The 20290-nt window shown below is 58.9% G+C and overlaps 3 protein-coding genes across 3 annotated transcripts; 1 reads left to right on the top strand and 2 right to left on the bottom strand.

Moving 5' to 3' along the window:
* Positions 1 to 1952: 1952 nt before the first annotated feature.
* Positions 1953 to 3484, bottom strand: B0I36DRAFT_249862 (P-loop containing nucleoside triphosphate hydrolase protein; the record flags this gene model as incomplete). Its single annotated transcript, XM_046150506.1, has 2 exons — positions 1953 to 3248; positions 3338 to 3484. The coding sequence occupies 2 exons, from the start codon at positions 3482 to 3484 to the stop codon at positions 1953 to 1955; spliced, it is 1443 nt and encodes a 480-aa protein (XP_046008212.1).
* A 3824-nt stretch (positions 3485 to 7308) lies between these two features.
* Positions 7309 to 8179, bottom strand: B0I36DRAFT_352876 (uncharacterized protein; the record flags this gene model as incomplete). Its single annotated transcript, XM_046157159.1, has 4 exons — positions 7309 to 7422; positions 7446 to 7646; positions 7758 to 7838; positions 7862 to 8179. The coding sequence occupies 4 exons, from the start codon at positions 8177 to 8179 to the stop codon at positions 7309 to 7311; spliced, it is 714 nt and encodes a 237-aa protein (XP_046008211.1).
* A 1824-nt stretch (positions 8180 to 10003) lies between these two features.
* Positions 10004 to 18611, top strand: B0I36DRAFT_295331 (putative alpha-1,3-glucan synthase; the record flags this gene model as incomplete). The annotated part of the gene is made up of 7 exons (XM_046151849.1): positions 10004 to 10378; positions 10494 to 10553; positions 10619 to 10734; positions 10802 to 15764; positions 16362 to 16754; positions 16983 to 17062; positions 17135 to 18611. The coding sequence occupies 7 exons, from the start codon at positions 10004 to 10006 to the stop codon at positions 18465 to 18467; spliced, it is 7320 nt and encodes a 2439-aa protein (XP_046008210.1). The 3' UTR covers positions 18468 to 18611.
* Between the last annotated feature and the right edge of the window lie 1679 nt (positions 18612 to 20290).

The raw sequence follows: 20290 nt of genomic DNA, 5'->3' as shown, positions 1-20290 counted from the left end.
GGGAATTTGTTAGACTCAGCAAGCGCATGTAAGATGCTCACGGCCGTGAGCCAGTTCAGCATCGAAACACAGTGCATCCACGCTTTAGTAATTTGTGGAACAGCCAAGAATTATGTGAGCCGCGTGCAGCAGGACTGAAATTTGCGATAGGCCCTGTCGGCCACTATATGCCGCGACTACCGCTTGTCTCAAGCCCACGATCAGCCTCCGCAGGGGGATGGGTCGCGCGACACAAGGGCGTTGTGACCGTCTCCAACGCCCCGATCTGGCGCGCAGCGGCGACAACGGTGTGTGCATGCATCAGGAGATCTTTTGCTATCTTCGACTCGTTCCCCCAGCTTCGCCCGTAGCGCTTGTGCATGTAGGTCACAAGCTAGCTGGCTGGCCGGGTCTGCTCGTCGGGGGGGGCAATTCCCCGAACCCAGACGATAGGCGCTGAAGGAGGGACGGCAGATGTGGCACTCGCTTTGCATACCGCCGATTAAACCTCTGCTCTGCAGGCCGCTGGTGGCGGCAGACTTCTCTGCGTACTTGTTGTGGCTCTACCTAGGCCGAGCTAGGCCCCTATCGCGTCTGGAAAAGGGTCTGATGCAGCCATCAGCTTGTCTGGTTGGGAAAGGGTTGGGCCTCGCAGGCGCCATGATGCAGAGGACGGATTCGGTATGGCGGGAGATTGGCCATTGCCAAGGGCTGATGGCACCGTAGCGGGAACGATGGAGGCGCCGCGGCTCGAGCATTGGGTGGTGTGGTGCGGGCGGGCGCATAAGCGCAATGCACGTCGGTTGACAAGGTCGACTGCCCGACTTCATCGGTGCGTGTCGCGCGCTTGTGTGTGTAACATCAGGGCACCTCTGTGGCTTCATCTGTAGAGGGCGAACCCGACGACGAGATACGGTGGCAGGCCGTGGGGTTCAGTATGTCTTGGAGCAAGTGCCCGTCAACAGTGATGTCATAACGCCTGGCACGCTTCACGAAAAGGCAAACTCTGGGAATGGAGCGTCAGCGACAAGAGACTATATTTTCTGTGGCTGGCTATCTAGGGACCTGTTTGCAGGGCTCGCCATGCTGTTCAGACACGCCGACTGGCCACAGCCAGGCGTACGTCTTGTGTCTTCTTGTGTCAAAACCCTGTGCTGACTCCCTTGCTCCAGGTGCGTGTGGGTGGCCCCCCTCATCTTAGCAGCCAGCATCTCGCGGTGGAAACTCAATTATCCCGGTGGTTGCAACGCTCTCTGCCTTCCCATCGGCCCCGGCGATCCGGTGTCTTCAGCTGGAGCGGGTCGTAAAATGCCCGCTGGACCCTCTAGATCGTTGTTGGCTGCTGTGCGATGGGAGAACAAAGAGCGCCAGGCGGCCCCCGAGATGAGACAGCCGTGCCCTTATCTGCCCGACTGGCCGCGTTGTGGTCGACATCATTGGAGAAGGCCAGTCTGCCCGCCTGTACACGCCCTCGCTTTCCGGGCCCCTCTCCCTCCGTATCACCATGATCCATTGGCCAACCGGCTCAATTCTTCCTGGTCCATGCTCGTGATCAGCAGGTCCAGTGACGCGAGCTGCTTGATAGCCCAGTGCCGGCAAACCAATCAATCGATCCTCCGCATCACCCGGCGCTGCCAGATAAGCTTTGCCGGCATCACTGCCGACCCGTGTTCGCCAACGTCAGCAGCTCCGCCATCAAGCTCTGTATCTGCAGCGCCTCAGGCGTGTCGGCAACCGCGAGGCGCCGGCGCTCCAGCTCGTCCGTGTCCGCCAGCTGTAAGAAGCGTGCGCCACTATCTGCAGAGGCCAGCGATGATGCAGCCATAGAAGAATCGAGCTGTACGAGGGGCGGAGGAAGATAAGAAGAGACGCTGGCGTGTCAGCACCGACCCTTTTACGTTTGTCTACTTTCGGGCTTCACGACTCCCAGCTTACGAAGCCTGAGAGATAGAGGGATCTAGTTCCTTGGAGACCTAGCTCAAGGACAGCCAGAGGGGAATAGGAGGAGGTACAGGCGAACGGCAGGGACGTGAGGGGTCAAGGGAAGGAGGGGGCACACGCGTTGACGAGCATGGAAGTAGAGTTTCTTGTCTCACCTTGCGCCCGATCCACTCCTTGAGCTTCGCATTGTCCCAAGTCTTCGGGTTCCGCGTATTGCGTGCTTTTGCTGCCGTAGAACCGGTGTCCTTCTTAGTAGCTGGGGGTCCAGCCCGAGGAACCTTTGTGCCAACAATGCCGGGGGTAGCTGCGGGCATGGTAGGAGAATCAGCACCGACGGCGTCTTGAGACGATGGAACCGTGACTCGCAGCAGCTCTGCGTATCGCAGCGTGTTCTTGCTCGCACCGACGTCTGCAAGGCTTGGGTTCACGCACGCAATCACGACCGTCTTGCAGGACGGCCCTCTTGTCTGCCCAAGTGTGGTGGCTGGGTCGAAGACGTGCTTCAGGATCCGGGTCAGCGCGGCCTGGCGGAAGGGGATCCTCGGGCCTGTGCTGGGTGTTTTCTTGCCGTTGGGGTTGGCCCCGTTGGAACTGCTGGCCAGGCGAGCAGCAGCAGCACTAGCAGCGTCCGCCTCTGCCTTTCCCCGTATGCAGTCCTTCAGCACGGACAGGCTCATGTTAATCTCGCGCGCCTCGCGCATCCGGTCGGCCCCGTGCACCGCCACGTCCCGGGCCGCCTCAGATCCTGCGAGGTCAATCAAGTACAGGAACCCATCATTTTTGGCGCTGCCGCTGCTTTCATTATCCTCGGCATTCCCCTGAGATGCTTGCTCCTGGGGCTGCTTGATCCGGATCCGGCAGATGGCGTGCGACCTTGAGCTTGCGGCATTCTTGAACGTCGGCGCCGACCGCCGGAACGAGGCAGCTTGCTCGACCAGTGCGAGCACCTCTTCCTTGCTGGTGACTGTGTGCTCCGTGGCGCCGACGAGCTGGGTTACCCCCGAGGCATCATCCCGCACGGCGACGGGCTTGCGCTCGGCGCTGAGCAGGTCGAAGACGGCGTTCCCGGCTAGTTCTATGACTGTCACAGAGATCTCGCGATGGGGACCTGGGGCATCGGGGCCATCGCTAGCCATGAGCGCCTCAATGGCGAGCTGCTCGAGCCGGCTGATCGTGTACGTCTTGCCAGACCCAGTCTGCCCGTACGCAAAGAGCGTGGCGGTGCCGCCGTCGCGGGCGAACGGGATGAGATCCGTCACCAGCTCTTCGTAGATGGCCTCTGTTGTGGTGCTGCCATCGAAGAGCCTGTCTACTTGATAGTTGTATGACTTCAGGCGGGGGAAGTGAGGTTGGCCTCGTCAGTAATCTGTGGTTTTACCCCGAAGGGTGCATGCCATGGCAGTGGATGCTTGTGTACCTTGAGCACTGGTCTACCTCGAGGGTGATTGTATAGATCATGTATATCGACAACACCTTGCTCCTGCGAACGCGGGAACATGGCGTTGGGGAACCCGGCGGCGCGGTCCTCGTCCAGCCAAGGCCGGATTCTGGCGCTGACGACCATGTTGGGGTCCGAGACCCTCTGGGCGTCTGGTCGTGCCTGCTGGCGACGGCCACCAGCCAGCGAGGCCACATTGGGTGTCGTGGAGGCGGGGTCCAGCCTGCTGACTAGCGTCTCGTACACTTTGGCGTTGGCGAGGAGAAACTGCTCCATTTTGTCTGGTGTGTGGTGGTCTATGGTCTAATGTGCTATCACTTCCGCAAAAGGTCTGCACCTCTCGGCTTTTGTTCCTGTCGGCGGGTCGTGGAGGCACGATCGCTGTCTAGTTATACATCTGGACTCCTTTGTTTTGATCTTATCGCAAGCATGGCTCAGTCGTCTCGACGCCCGCTGCTTCTGACTGGTCGGCATGGGCACCCAGCTGCTGCCTGGGGGGGATCGCTGTTGACTTGGATGCAACTCCGAAAGACTAGGTCGTCTGATTGGCCAGGGTGTGGGATTATGAACCCCTGAGTCTGGCATTAGCCGTCAATGGGTCTTGCTCAATTGGGCAGCCTTACCGCATCCTGAAGCCTGGAACGACAGCGACAGGGGTGACCCTGCTAGGCCATCCGACTATGTAGAGATCAATTGACGTCGTCCAACATCATAAGATGGGTGGGTGTCGACTGTTGGATGGCGGAGGAGTTGATGACAGGACACGGTCGTGCAATACACGCATAATACAATGGACCTGTGCCTGGTCAAATCGTCTCATCGAGAGTCGTGTATATAGTTGTCGTCTGATATGCCCTGTGTCGTTGTTATGTTTTATGTGGAACTGTGCTGTTGCTGTCGCTGGTGTCACCATGACCAGGCAGCAGTATGCGGTTGGCGGTTGTCATGACGATCCCATGCTCTTGTGATAGGGTAATCTCCGTTTCGACAAATGACCCGCAGTGTTTCTTGTGATAACAGATGATGGGCATTGATGATCTTTGTGGACGTTGGTTGTTCTCATGTCTCGTGGCTAATGGGGATATGGCGGGAAAGAGGGGAAACAACTCAGAGGAGCCAAAGGGGCGGGTGGCGACCACCATATATGAGCATCTGGCCATAGTGATAGGGCGAGCTAGAGATGCAGCAGCATACGAGCCGGCGTCGCGCAGCAGTGGGCAGCCACTGGACCTGCCCACCCGTTCGGTGGTGGTCAGTAATTGAACTCCCACCAGCAGGCGACAGTGACCTGTCATGCATCTAACGTTTCAGTGCGCATGGACACGGCACTCCGAAGATGCCTCGCCGAGGGCGTGGAAGCAGCTGGGTCGCAACAGGACACACTGAAAGGTGCAGCCTCACGCATGTAGCACTTGGGCGCTGACAGGGTTGGTTTTCGGCGCCTGCGATATAGAGTAACAAGGGAGCTTTGGAGATTCGTAGGTCAATTGCAACGGTTGATACGAGCAGATGACTCTCGAGGCGTATAATGATCAATCGAGATCGTGGTCGCTAAAACTCCAGGCGTTCTTTAGACTTAGCTCGTGAAGGACCAAGATGCAGTCGTCACTAATAGGTCATGAAGGTGTCTAGCAGAGACACTTGTCAAACCGTACGGACCAGGCCAGTCGATGCCCTTGAGCTTGTCTGCACTCGTCTGGAAGGAAACCAAAGAAGCGAAGGGGCTAGGCTGGCGAAGGCATCGTGACACTACCGAGCAGCAGCGAGCTAGAGAACTAGCATATTTTGGGGTTGGCTGCGGGTAAGTGGTGGCTGCGGGGACGACGGATCGTGCTTGTTGACGGCTTGGTCCGCTAGGATGGAGGCAATAGGTAGAAGTGACACTCTCGGCGTGTGCCCTCACTGGAAGACAACAACCTAGCGTCATGAGTGAGGTGCTTCAAAAGTGTATGAAAGCCGTCCTCGCGCCACAGTAGCATCAGCCTTGTCACGGACGCAATAGCGAGCGCGGCTGAAAGTACAGCGAGCGACACCATTCCGCGGTCATGGAGTGACCTCAATCTTCCTGCCACCGCTGTACAGAGTACTACGCCCATCCCAACGTTGCAGTAGTAGCCTACACCCCTACTAACGAAGACTGACTCCTGTCACGAGATCGGCGCAGCCAATGATACTGCACTGGCCCGGTTGTTTGGAGGCTAGGTCTTGTCGGCCTTGTCCTCGACAGCCGGCCACCCTGATGATCACTTTAATAGTGCAGCTCAACCGCAACAGATACCTCATGACAAGCAGACAGCTACTCCCACGGTCCAGAGCACTGAGCGGGGCTCATTACCACTGCCCAGCGGTCGTCTTCCAAGTCAGGCCATGCCCAAGTGGATACAGGCACTTTCTACTGCAGGTTCGTAATTGATACGAACGGAACGCATCGGGGGGGGGGGGGGGGGGGGGGGTTAGAAGTTACCACATGGGCAGGCTTTGCTCTAGAAGACGCAGCCTGGAAGCCTGTTTCAAGCCACTCATAATCACTGTCGGCCTTGTCCGTTTTTCACAGACATCTAGGACCTAGTACCGCTACGACGTCTACGCCAAAAGCGGATGGGTTGATCCAGCCATCCGAAAAACCCAGGGCCAAGGAGCCGGGTACGCTCCGATGAAACGCTGTCGATCTCAAGTTTCCAGGAGCTATTAGCTGTACCAAAACTCTGGAGGACCGCACGTGCATTTCTGAAAGCAGAAAAGAACCAAGGCTAGATCGCTTACGTGACGCCACAACGGATATCCATCACAACCGCTCATTGAGCCATATTTACGCAGTGAGCGAGGAAAAGTGCGCAGATTCTTAGCTTACCTGCAAGAGAAAAGCCAACTTCAGCTCAGCTGTTGACTTCTCGTATGCAGCCGACCCGGAAGACAAAAACAAGCCACTGATCCGATCGAAGTTTATCGACCAATAGCAACGGCGGCAGGAACGTCAGTTCACGGGTACAGCCCAGTGGAGAAAAGAAGACGTAGACTGATCTTCCGGGAGAGCCAGCCTCGTCACTGCTCGTGTTGCCTGCAATGTACATGGTGCCAGTGCATGCTAGCAGTCAGCAAAGCTACACGTATGCAGCACCATTCCGACGGCTCCAGCGGACACGGACATATTATTTGGGACTTGGCTTGCATGCATGCGCTACTGGCGGCGCGCTTAGTGGCCCGCCTCCAAGATCAGAATGGTGCGGCTTTAGGCGTAGGTATCGGCGTGGATCCCTTTCGCCAAGCCACGAGGGCTGTTACCCATTGCGCGGGTTATCAGACAGCGGATTATACGGGAGAAAAGGCGGATCGGGAAATCAGGGCCATCGCAGTCATTGTTCTTGGTCCACTCAAATGCCGTTGGCTTGGAAAGTCGTTGACTGGCTCAACTCTGGCTCTATTGCCCAAAACCCCTGGAAAACGTCGTGGGGGAAACCTTGAGTGTGTCCGGGATGAAAGTGAGACATGCCATCGGCACTGAAGAGAGCCCATGGTGGGTGCCCTGACTGCCCCAGGAACCATCAAGCGATAGGCTCGATCCACTGCCGCCATCGCAAAAGGCTACACAAGATGGGAGTGCGTGCTTGCACGAGGAAATCTGGCAAACCATTCACGATTTGAGTTCCCTAACGGGCATGGCGACGCTGGATCTGGACATTCTATAGGCTGCTTTCAAGCTGCCGCACCCACAAAGAGTATGGCTCCGACAAAAGTGCCACAAGTGTCTCGGCTTGCCGATAGTTGGGATTGTTGGTGGGTGCCCTTTGAGCCTGCTGGAAGCCCACTGGAAGGTGTCATGCTGTCCAGCTGGTCGCTGTTGATCTAGCGTGCTTGTGGCGTGCCGCCGCTTTGCACGCCATACGCGCCGAAACGGCCGTTTTGAACGGGCCAGTCGGGGCTCGCGGCGCGCCTCGTCATCGCGGAATTTTCTAATCTGCCGCCTCAGACGAGTCGGGAGCGGAATTGTCCCTCAGTTGCGACCAGATAGGAGAGGAGCTGTAGGGTGGAGGTGGAGGCACTCGCTCCCATGTTGGGCTTGGGCGCTAGCCATTGCGAGGACCCTCACCTGCTTAGTTGGCAAGCCATTAGAAACATTGCCGTTGAGGTATTTGCTTCGGTCCCGGGCTGGCAGATGTGGCACAAGCGTGACAGCCGAGGAGACAAAGGCATCATCATATGGGAGCCTGCGAATGTCTGCCACAGCCGAAGCATGGCCTGAGCGCTCCGGAAAATAGTGCTTTGTTGCAGCTCCCCACAGTCTGGAGCTCTACGTTGTGCATATCAGTAGAACTGACGGCCAGCCGGACCTTTTCCATGGCCCTCCATGTCAACGATGCATGCATTACACCATGGCTGTCGGTATGCACAGGAGCGTTACCCAGCACGGCGGTCCGCTGAGCGTGGGCATACAAAAGTCCGAGGCCAATAGTTCCGAATAGCGAGTCTTGCGGGCATGACGCTATGTCATGCCATTTTGCCAACCATGCAGAAGTGGCGAGTTAAAAAGACGGGTCCTCCTCTAGGCGCGGTATGGAGCAGAGAAGATAGCTGAGCTGACGCGGGAGCTGAGGAGCCTCGATGTGGTCTAGCTCCGCCTGAGCCTGACGCCAAACCCAAATTCCCGATCAGGCACAGGGGCTGGTTGAGAACCAACGTTGCGAGACGTTTCGATTCGTCAGAGAGCCGCGCCAGGGTGGGAGATACTGCACAGAGAGTCCGACCGCCGAGCCTGTCACCGTTTGCCTGCAGCATCACGATCGAGGGCACCAGGGCCGTGCTTGTGGATGGCAGAGCAGCCATCTTTTCTCTACCTTCTTGAACACGCGTCCTGGGGTAGAGTTGCGGTTCTGCACTTCTCTGTAAGCGCCTCCATATCACCTATTGGCGCCACTCGAATACGTTGATGTTTCTGGCTGATTCTCGATCGATGTATGTCCGCCAGGCCGAGATTATCTGAGATCCATTGACGGTTGTCTCCACAGTACTTGCCAGCCTCACGACGCCAGGCTCGGCACTCCATCGCTCTACCTTCATTCCATCAACGCCAGCCGTTGCCCTTGTCCAAGCCACCGGATTCTTGTTCCGTGACAACCCTTGAGGACCCCTGGACGAGTTTTCCCTCCCCCCGGAGCCAGCGAATCTCTGCGAGCTCCGTGTGTGCCACGGATGGCAAGGTTTCCTGCGGACAAAATGTTCCAGGGCCCGCCAGCTCTTCCTGGCACCGTGTCAGCATATCAGTGGCACTGCTCGTTGGCAAGTCAGTTGGGGGTCCACCAGATGGAGTCCGCGTCCCGGCTGCATGGCACCATTCTGAAAGTTTTGGAACATCGGAAAGCGACATCTCCTCGAGCACAACGTTGGCTCGGCCTCCAAGGCGCTGTCTAGACACCCAACCATGACGAATCATGGCTGCCCGCTAAACCCCTGCAAACCTCACTTGCCATGCAGGAACCCATCTTAAGACCTCGCCCCGAGAGACTGGGCCACATCACGTTCGTTCACAACCTCACGCCGTGTCATGCCATCTCTGAGCCTAAACCTCAAGTTCCTGTCGCTTGGGTCTTAGCCGGTCAGACTAGTAGGGCGTCCATGCCTGCAAGACTAAGGCCAAGGCGGTTGTCTATCCACATATCTCTCGACGTTGCCCGTTAGCTAGCAGAACTGCGGGCTGGTCTGGCTCCATGAGCCTTCGAGGCCAGCCAGTTTGACGCCGTGCATGCAGATCTAGGCCGGAAGTAACACTTGTCTGCTTCACGCTGTAGCGGAGACCACTGCAAAGCTCGTTCTCCTTGAGGGTGTCTATCCAACAAGCTCTCGTCGTGGATGTCCCCTCAGGCGAGACCTTGATACCACGGCCATTCGGCTGGGCCTGTTAGCCCCCGAGCTATCTGACTTTTCTCATTCGTGATGGGTCGGACCCTCATACGATGATGGAGTCCGGCATGCGTCTCGGCTTTCCTTGACTTCGAAGCCTGCAATCCCGCCAGCTTCCTGCACCACATCACCGTGGCTTGATCACCCCAGAGGACGCCATGATGTCCTTATCTTGACGCAGAGACCAAACATTGCCCTCCTCGAGCATCTCACAACAACACTGGACCCGTCATGCCCGCCACCTTTTCTGCGGTATCTTGAGCTACTGCAGGTGCTTGAAATCTTAGTTCGAGGCTAAGCATCTTACTCTGTCCTTGAATACGTGCCTACCTTATTAGTCGTATCTCGTCTCACCACCACCAGTATTGGAGGAAGCACGGGCATCCGAGCGTGCTCTACTGCCTTGTCTTCGTCCCGACATCACCTGCAGCCACAGTCCAACCCGGGCGCCTTCATTCCGTCACAAACACGTGTTTCTCTCAGAACAGTGCGCTGGCTGCTTGAGGCTTGCATGACCAAGACCGCCCCTCATAGACCTATGCATCCCCTTAAAGCATACTGGGTCCTTGCCAGAAGCTTTCCATCTCAATTCTCAGCCTCGGCGTTGCTTTTTCTGTCTTTCCACGCTCAGCCCTCGGAGGAGAGATAGACAAATTCTTGTCTGATTCCACCCACACACACACAGGGAGGGAAACAGGGAGACATTCCATTCGCTTCATGTCATTCTCGTCAATATCAGGGCGGCTTACCATGCCGGTATCTCCCTCTTCATCGCCGGCGGCACCATGGAAGTCATGGCTGCTCTTGTCGGCGGCGACGCTGACAAGCAGCTACGTGTTCGACATGCGGTATCTGGACCACAATTTGAACCAGAATCCTTGGGCACGAGGTCCAATGGAATACTCGGGCAAATGGGAGAACCATGACTTCCATCCATCCCCACAGAGCTGGCGGTTCCCCTTCTACACGCTGTTTCTAGACCGTTTTGCCAATGGCGATCCCACGAACGACAATGCCAACGGCACGCTGTTCGAGCAGGATGTCATGAGCACGCAGCTTCGCTTTGGTGGTGACGTCCAGGGTCTCATGGACAGTCTCGACTATATCCAGGGCATGGGCGTCAAGGTGAGCGTTATCCCCCAAGTGTATCCTCCATGTTTGGCTCCCGGAATTTGAGCTCGGCTGGGGATTTCTTCGCCTCTTTCTTTTCTTGGACAAACAGAAGCTGACACGAGCTTAGGGGTTGTACATCGCTGGATCGCCGTTCATGAACCAGCCCTGGGTGGCTGATTCATATTCTGTAAGTGTCCCTCTTTTGGTCTGGGAGAGGGAGGAGAGTCCCGCGAAGCTGACTCTGGTCTGCAGCCCCTGGACCACACAATCCTGGACTCGCATTTTGGCAACATCAGCGCGTGGCGAAGTGCGATTGACGAGATCCACCGCCGTGGCATGTACATCCTTCTGGACAACACGCTGGCCACGTAAGTGTTGGGCAATCGTCACTGCTCTGTATTCTAGTCTTCACCTTTGCTAACGAGGAAACCACAGGATGGGCGACCTGCTGGGGTTCGAGGGCTACCTGAACGAGAGCACGCCGTTCGACACGCACGAGTATCCGCTCATGTGGAAGAGCAGCTGGCGGTATGCCGACTTTGACGTGGGCACCGCCTACAACGAGACGTGCCACTTCCCGCGCATGTGGAATGAGACGGGCTTCCCTGTGGACCAGTGGGTGCTCGACTCGTTCGACGGGTGCTACGACGGCGACTTTGACCAGTTTGGCGACACGGAGGCGTTTGGCGTGTACCCAGACTACCGCCGCCAGCTGACCAAGTTCGCGTCGGTGCAGGACCGGCTGCGCGAGTGGGTGCCGTCGGTGCGGGAGCGGCTCGGCCACTTTACGTGCATCACGATCGCCATGCTCGACGTCGACGGCTTCCGGTACGACAAGGCCACCCAGGCGACCTTGGACGCCTCGGGCAACTTCTCTGCGCAGGTCCGCGAGTGCGCGCGGGCGCTGGGCAAGGACAACTTCTTCCTGCCGGGCGAGATCACGGGCGGCAACACGTTTGGGGCGCTGTACCTGGGCCGCGGCCGGCAACCCGACCAGTACCTGTCGAACCTGACGCAGGCGGCGGCGCTCAACAACTACACGGCGGCCCAGCAGCACGTCCCGTTCCTGCGGGAGGAGGGCCAGAACGCGTTGGACGCAGCGGCGTTCCACTACTCCATCTACCGCTTCCTGACGCGGTTCCTGGGCATGGACGGCAACCTGGCAGCGGGCTTCGACCTGCCGCCCAACTGGGTCGACTCGTGGAACCAGATGCTGCTGACCAACGACTTTGTCAACCCGGACACGCACCAGCTGGACCCGCGGCACATGTACGGCGCCACGAACCAGGACGTGTTCCGGTGGCCGGCCATCACGCAGGGCACGGAGCGGATGCTGCTGGGCATGTTCATCACGACGCTGCACATGCCGGGCATCCCGCTGCTGCTCTGGGGCGAGGAGCAGGCGTTCACGATCCTCGACAGCACCGCCGACAACTACATCTACGGCAGGCAGTCGATGACGGCGTCGCCGGCGTGGCAGGCCCACGGCTGCTACGCCCTCGGCAGCGCCCAGTACTACCGCATGCCCCTCGAGGCCGCCCGGACGGCGTGCCACAACGAGCAGGAGTCGTGGGACCACCGCGACCCCAGCCATCCCATCCGCAACATTGTCAAGGCCATGCACCACCTCCGCACCGTCTTCCCCGTGCTCAACGACGGCTTCTTCCTCCAGCAGCTGTCCAACATGACCAAGATTGTCCAGTACCCGGGCTCCAGCGGCGTCGGCACCGAGACAGGCCTCTTCAGCGTCCTGCGGTCGGCGTACCCAGGCGTGCAGGACCTCGGCGAGACGAGCCCCGTCTGGTTCGTGTACCACAACGACAACGGGACCGCGACCGAATACACGTTTGACTGCTCGTCGATGGCCGGTCACGCCATCGTGGCGCCCTTTGACTCGGGCACGACGGTCAAGAACCTCTTCTTCCCGCACGACGAGATTGTGCTCAAGGACTCGACCACCAAGCTGGGCATCAACGGCTCGACAAAGTACAACGGCTGCACCGACTCGATCACGCTCAGGCCCTACGAGTTCCGCGCCTACGTGCCCATCGCCTCCTTTGTGCCGCCGCCGGCCATGATCACAAAGTTCCTGCCCGGCCACGACGCCCACATCGACTCGGCCACGCTCGAGCACCCGGGCCAGATCCAGATCGAGCTGCACACCTCGGCAGCCATGGACTGCGACAGCTTTACCGACTCGATCGAGATCTACAGCATCAACGCCGGCCGGTTCTCCCCGACCAGCCCGCTCCCCATCGTCAATGCCTCGAGCGTCGTGTGTGCCAACATGACGGACCCGGAGACGCCCCCCTATGTCGGCGCCCTAGGATCGGCCTGGAGCTGGTCCGCAACGCTGCTCTTCATCGAGGACGGGATCCACGAGATTGTCGTGCGCAACGCCACGACGGCCGACCTGGGCAGCTACACGAACAGCGTGGACCGGTTCCTGATCCGCCTCGGCGACGCCAGCAACCCGGTCGTCTTCCCGCGGACGGGCAACTACTCGAACGCGCTGCTCAACTACGCCACCGACGGCTCCGGCAGGCTCACCCTCACCCACAACGCCCCCGGGGCGTCCAAGTGGCGGTACACGCTCAACTGGGGGTCCTCGTGGAGCGACTGGCGCGAGTACGTCCAGGGCCACCCGGTGCCCATCGAGAGCCAGCCGTGGTCCGGAACGACGGCGCAGGAGTGGGAGGGCGAGCACGTCATTGTGCAGTACTGGTCCCAGCTCCTGGGCAGCAGCAGCTTCGTGCAGCACGGCGACCTAGACTCGTCGTCCCAGACACAACGCCGGTTCCCTCACCTGTTTGCCAACGGCAAGTACAACATGTGGGGGTTCGACGCGGGCATCGACAACACGGTCGATCTCGTGGGCGACGGCATGTGGGAGTTCCACTTCGCTGCCGAGTGGCCAGCGACGCTGCAGCTCAACGTCTGGGGCATGAACCCGGACGGCTCGCCCGACCAGGGGTTCGTGTTTGGCGACATTGACAACGACTTTGTGCTGGACCGGCTGCCTCCCTCGAGCCTCGTCGAGAGCGTCATCAACATCACCTCGGGTCCTGCGTTCCCGGGGCTCGCGTACAAGCTGCGGATCAACGATGGCAACTACAAATACGAGCTCGTGCCGCAAGGCAGCGCCTGGCAGCAGCTCGCGCTGTACGCGGGCCTGTGGGTTGGCCCAATACTCGGAGGCATCATGTCGGTGCTTCTGTTCAAGGGGCCCTTCTACAAGGTCAAGTTTGTCAAGATGGGCCTGAGCGGCAACTCGACAGCCGTTGGCCGGTGGTGCAAGCGCGTGCTCAGGGTCTTGTTCCCCGAGATTATGGAGAAGCGCATGGCCAAGACGCTGACGGTCACGCGCAGCCCGCAGATGAGCCTCATGTACCAGGTCAATTCGTCCATCGTGTCCACCCTTGCGCACTCGTCGTCCGGGCAGACCATGGTCAACGTGCCCCGCCGCCGGACCGTGCTCATCGCGACAATGGAGTACAACATTGACGACTGGGACATCAAGATCAAGATTGGAGGCCTGGGCGTCATGGCCGGGCTCATGGGCAAGAGCCTCGAGCACCAGGACCTGGTGTGGGTGGTGCCCTGCGTCTCGGGCATCGAGTACCCCATCGACACAGTGGCCGAGCCCATGACCGTCACCATCCTCAACGACCAGTACGAGGTCAAGGTGCAGTACCACAAGCTGGGCAACATTACTTTTGTGCTGCTCGACGCCCCCGTGTTCCGCAAGCAGACCAAGGCGGAGCCGTACCCGCCGCGCATGGACGACCTCGAGAGCGCCGTCTACTACTCGGCCTGGAACCAGTGCATCGCCGAGGCGGTGCGCCGGTTCGATCCAGATTGCTATCATTGCAATGATTATCATGGAGCGGCGGCGTTGCTCTACTTGCTGCCTCGAACGGTGCCCGCTTGCCTTTCGCTGCACAACGCCGAGTTCCAGGGCATGTGGCCGATGCGCACACCCAAAGAGTGTCAAGAGGTATGCTCCGTGTTCAACCTCGACCGCGACGTTGTGGCCCGCTACATCCAGTTCGGTTCCGTCTTTAATCTGCTGCATGCTGGCGCGAGCTACCTGCGCATCCACCAGCGCGGCTTCGGCGCCGTGGGCGTCTCCAAGAAGTACGGCGACCGCTCCTTTGCACGGTACGCCATCTTCTGGGGGCTCGACGGCGTAGGGCAGCTGCCCAACCCGGATCCCACAGACACGGCCGACTGGGACAAGGAGGCCTTCATGAACGACCGCAGCGTGGTCGTCGACGCCGCGTACGAGGCTGGCCGTGCGGACCTGAAGCGGCAGGCCCAGGAGTGGGCTGGCCTCATAGTCAACCCCAAGGCGGACTTGTTCGTCTTTGTCGGCCGCTGGAGTCTGCAGAAGGGCGTCGACCTCATCGCCGACATCTTCCCTTCCATCCTCGAGCAGTACCCGGATACGCAGCTCATCTGCATCGGCCCGCTGATCGACCTGTACGGCAAGTTTGCCGCGCTCAAGCTCTCCAAGCTCATGGACAAGTACCCGGGCCGCGTCTACAGCAAGCCCGAGTTCACAGCCCTGCCGCCCTTCATCTTCAGCGGCGCCGAGTTTGCCCTGATCCCGTCCCGTGACGAGCCCTTTGGCCTCGTCGCCGTCGAGTTTGGCCGCAAGGGCGCCCTCGGCGTCGGCGCCCGCGTAGGAGGGCTCGGCCAGATGCCCGGGTGGTGGTACACGATCGAGTCGATGAGCGCCTCGCACCTGCTGGCCCAGTTCAAGGAGGCCATCGTGTCAGCCCTCGAGACCAAGCAGAAGACGCGCGCTAAGATGCGCGCCTGGTCGGCCAAGCAGCGCTTCCCCGTCGCCCAGTGGCTCGAGGACCTCGAGATCCTGCAGTCCACAGCCATCGCGGTGCACGGTGGCAAGATGATCCCCGGGTCCTCGAGCACGTCAGCGACCACCTCGACCAGGAAGAGGCTGATCAAGAAGAACCCCAAGCTCAGGAGGTCTGGGTCGAGCTCCAATAGCGTTAGCACGCCGCCTCTGACGCCTCCTGGAAATGATGATGGACACCACCCACAGGGCCATCACTACGACAATGAGGACACACGCACTGGTCGTCCGGAGACGGGGAAGCGGCGCAGGCTGTCCAAGGCCAATCCCAACGACCCAGAGTCGAGGTCCCAGTCGAGGTGCTCCCAGCGTGCTCGGCTTCAGGAGGCCAGGAAAGAGAAGGCTCGAGCTGGTTCAGTCGGGTCCGACTCGCGACCAGGCAGCAAGCTCTTCACGAAGGACTTCAATGCCGCCAGGGCTGCCGAGGCCCGCGCTCCTCCCCGCATGCGTCGTGGCACCTTCAGCTCCTTTACGAGCTCTACCGACGGCGAACAGGTCACTGGGGGTCGGAGTCGTTCTGTGTCAGTGTCCAGCCTGCCTCAAAAGAAGACACCCAAGGTTGCTGGCCGCCCCTTCATCTCGACGTCGCTGCCGGCCAACATCACTACCGAGCAGCTCAGGCGGCCCTCGTCGGCCCCTGAGAGCCCGTCTCGCACCGGAACACCGTCCGCCTCGACTGACGAAGATCTCGAGGCCGCCGAGATCGAGGAGGTCGTGCGTGTGGTGTCTCTGAGCAGTGCTCTGCGGGCTCGTGTCTTTGATGTGTCACCACCTCCGAGCCCAACGAGCCCAACCAGTGCTTCGTCTTTCGCGAGCGTGACCGCTCCACGAAGGCCTACTTCGTCAGGTCGCAGACCAACTTCCTCTAGCTCGTCAGCACGCAGCTCCACCAGGGGGCCCGTCCATTTCAAGCCTCCTCCTTCAGCCAGGAACTCGGCAGCGTACAGTTCGCTGCCCATCATGACTCCTCCATCGTCTACCGAAAGTTCCACATTCGCCTCGCCAGTACGTGGTCCCCGCATCTCCGCGATCCGGGACTCATACTTCACCGAGGCCATAGACGAGATTGAGCCTCTGGCGTCCTCCTCTTCGCCGATGTCCCCCACGTCTCCCCAGAGACCACCATCTATGAACGCCGGCCACGGCTCGACTGTGACATTCGCCGCTGCACCGCTAGGTGGCGCCGGCCCTCTTTCCCGTCCGGTGTCGATCCTCAGTTTGAAAGACATTGTGGGTCCCCGCACCGATTTCGAGCTGCAGAACGTCTCCCCATTCTTCACCGACTCGACCGGCGACTGCTACAACGCCTTTAGCCGCAAGCTCGACAGCCTGACGAGCCACAATTCTTCCACGGACTTGTGCATCGAAGACTACCTCATCAAGTCCGAGAAGGAGTGGTTCACGCGCTACCGCAATGCGCGTCTCGGACGCTTGCCCTCGGGCATGTCTTCGACGAGCAGCACAGCCAGCAGGCCCGTGTCGCACGCACCCTCGTCCGCGACTACCGCCGTGGCGACCGCAGGCCCTTCAACGATGCCCTCGACGCGTGCTGCGTCCCGCGCCACCTCTCCGACGAGAGAGACTACCACGTCCACAAAGAGCACGGTCAGGCAGCGCAAGAGGTTACACAAGGAGCGGCCCGCGTCTGCTTTGTCGGGCAAAACTGTCACTGAGAGAAAGTTGTCCAGTGGGGAAAAGGTCGACTTGGGCTTGGCAGTGGATGCCAACGGTGATGAGATCAAGGTCAAGGAGCGCGAGTATGACCCGCGCGAGTTTGGAATTGGGGAGGACTACAAGCCGCCGATCGGTCTGCAGAAGTATGTTCCATGGTCGCTTCCGAGCTGATGATGGCGATTGCACGTGAAAATAGAGACGCTGACTTTAAGCAGGTGGTTGTCGTACCGCATTGGTGACTGGCCGATCTACAGCATGTTTCTCGCACTTGGCCAGGTCATCTCGTCCAACTCGTACCAGATCACGCTGCTCACTGGCGAAATCGGTCAGACGGCCGAGAAGCTTTACATCATTGCCAGCGTTTACTTTGGCTCGACCGTTGTCTGGTACATCATGGTGCGGCGCTGCCAGGCTCTCTACGCCCTGACCCTGCCCTTCTTCGTCTACGGGGCGGCGTTTGTCCTGCTCGGCTGCTCTCCCTTTGCCAGCAACGGCGACCAGCGGTGGTGGATGCAGAACGGCGCCACGGCCCTGTACGCAACTGCCAGCTCGAGCGGTGCCATCGCCTTTGCCTCCAACTTTGGCGACGAGGGCGGCTCCCCGCTGACCGTATGGATCTTCCGCGCCACCATCATCCAGGGCCTGCAGCAGCTCTACTCGCTCTGCCTGTGGTACTGGGGCAGCATCATCTCGTCCGCATCGGCCGCGGGCCAGACGACATCCACTTCGACCGCCGGTCTCGCCACGTCGCCTTACTTGCTCCTCGTGTGCGCCCCGGTCGCCGTGTTTCTCTGGGCCGTCGGGCTCATCCTGTACCTCGGACTGCCCCAGTACTACCGCGAGGCGCCGGGGGCGGTGCCCATGCTGTGGCGCAGCCTGCTCAAGCGCAAGACGATTGCGTGGTTCTTCCTCGCGGTCTGCGTGCAGAACTACTTCCTGTCGGCTCCCTACGGACGCAACTGGACGTTCCTGTTCAACACCAACGCCCTCAACCAAGTCCCCGTCTGGAGCATCATCCTGCTCGCCCTGGGCTTCTTCGTGGTCGTCTGGTCGGGGATCCTGCTGGGCCTGTCCCGCATCACAAAGTCCCACCCGTGGCTGTTCCCCATCTTTGCCATCGGCCTGGGCGCGCCGCGCTGGGCCCAGGAGTTCTGGGGCGTCACGCCGATCGGCCTGTATCTCCCCTGGGTCCCCGCAGGGGGTGCCGTCGGGAGCGCGCTCGCATCCCGTGCGCTGTGGCTGTGGCTGGGTGTCCTGGACGGCCTGCAGGGCGCTGGCATTGGCATGATCCTCATGCTCACCCTGACGAGGGTGCACGTCCTCGCTACGGTGATCGCTGCACAGCTGCTCGGCACGGCGGCGACGATTGCCGCGAGGGCGATGGCCCCGAATAACATTGGTCCGGGGGATGTGTTCCCGGACATGACGATGGGGTTCATCGAGGGCGTCTTGTACAAGCCCTGGTTCTGGGGCACGCTCGGCGCGCAGCTTGCACTGTGTGTTGGATATTTGAAATTCTTCAGAAAGGAGCAGGTGAATAAGCCCTAGTACGGGTTCAATGAATGGAAGAAGGTGTTGTTGGGTGGAAGGGTTAATATGAGCATGTGCCTGGTTGGAGGTGGTTGGAGGGCTGGGCGGCATCATTAGACAGCCGGAGTTGGGAGTTTTGCGGTTTTGTTCGTTTTAGACGGCCCTCATTCGTCTAGTAACTTCTTAGACGCGACACGCTCATTCTGCAAAATAAAAGCAATACATGACTAATGGAATGTCTTCTCCGTGTCAAGACCAGTTCAGCCGGATGCCGGAGTACGCCGGAGTTGTGGTTGACCGCTCTCATACTTCGCATGCGAGCCTTTTGTGCTAGGGGTAATGAAAGAAACCATTGCCACTATAGGCTGGAATTTCTTTTCAAGGTCGGTGTCCTCAGAGCCCAAGAAAGCTGCTTATGTTTGTGCTGTACGATTCCCCATGAGACCCTTTAATGACCGGAGTTAATCACTCAACTATGCTACTCGCCAGGGAACCTTCGTACACCATAGGCCAGCATTCCGGTTCAGTTTTATGTCACAAAGGAACATATGAGCGCTATGCTCGTCGTCATGACCGAACAGCCTCCATTCTGTTCTTACGCACCGCGAAGCCCGATTCAAGTTACTCAAAACCAGAGACTAATAGCTCGAATAGAACTCCCAGAATTTTGTGCTGCTTTCGCTGTGGCCCTCGATACGCCTGCAGTTCGACTATATCAAGGCACTCCAGGGGCAGCGCATGTTTCACAGGCGGCACTTCAGAATTTTACTCTCTTAGTTTTGCCTCAAGTACCCGTGACTGCAAGCATTCGTGACTTCACACGCAATGAGAGTCCAAAATCGTGCAGACTGGGCTCAACCAAAAAGGAAACAGATAACTCGCCTATCAAAGTTACTAACTACCTACCTGAAGCAAAAGTGTATGACTTTGAACAACAAAAAGGATATCGTCGGGATGGCAAAAGGATCAAAAACGTACAACACCGGGGATTCGCTGGTCGTCACCGACCCAACTACTGATCCGGCGGTATCGAGCTTGTGTACAGGGGAGCGGACGGGACCCTCAATTTTCTCGATCCTATGGTCGTACGTGCTAAACAGATCGCTCAAAATTATCTATATAGCCCACAATTCAGCACTGCGGATTGCGCAATAGCTCCCTCGTCATCCACACATCTGAGAACCTCCGAGATCTGCCGTCAATCAACCACATCTTCTGGATGAAATGGTCCGAGATTCAGCTCTTCACCCCCTTTATCTTCTTAGAAGCTTATACGGGCGCTACTTAGCTAACTTAGGACCACCTAGATACGTTTGCTATATATATACTTGCGGCTCGTTACATTATCTATATTGTCTCCTATAGTAGCGGCGTCTTCGCCGATCGATCGCAAGATGCGCTGCTTTACTTCCTATCTTGCGGTTACTCGAGGAGTTGAGGCCCAGCCACCTCAGAGTCTGGCCTAACAGCAGAGAGCATTTAGCGAATTAATTGAGCGAGCAGGAGCAGTCAGTTTCGGGAACTCGAGTATTAATTGTGCCAAGCCCTCGGAAGGACCGTAGTCTACGATGCCAACCCGTGACCAGCAGGTGCACTTTGTCAGAGTCAGCGGCGGTCAAACTCCGGATTGTCCAACCAGCGGTCGCCCCTCCCTCGGTGCGCTCCCTAAATCTTAGGTCAGCCAAGGGATGCGGGGTCAATTCATTCCGACAATAACAGTCTTTCCAAGAGCGGTGTGTCTGCGGCTCTCGCTATCATCCTCATATTCATCCCGAATCAATTGTCCCAACAGCAAGTGCACGAGGCGCACTCTCTCACTAGACTTCTCTAAACAACTGGAG

The sequence above is a fragment of the Microdochium trichocladiopsis genome (assembly GCF_020744255.1).
Source record: "Microdochium trichocladiopsis strain MPI-CAGE-CH-0230 chromosome Unknown B0I36scaffold_9, whole genome shotgun sequence".
Classification (NCBI taxonomy): Eukaryota; Fungi; Ascomycota; class Sordariomycetes; order Xylariales; family Microdochiaceae; genus Microdochium; species Microdochium trichocladiopsis.
This window is presented reverse-complemented; position numbering and strand designations above follow the sequence as displayed.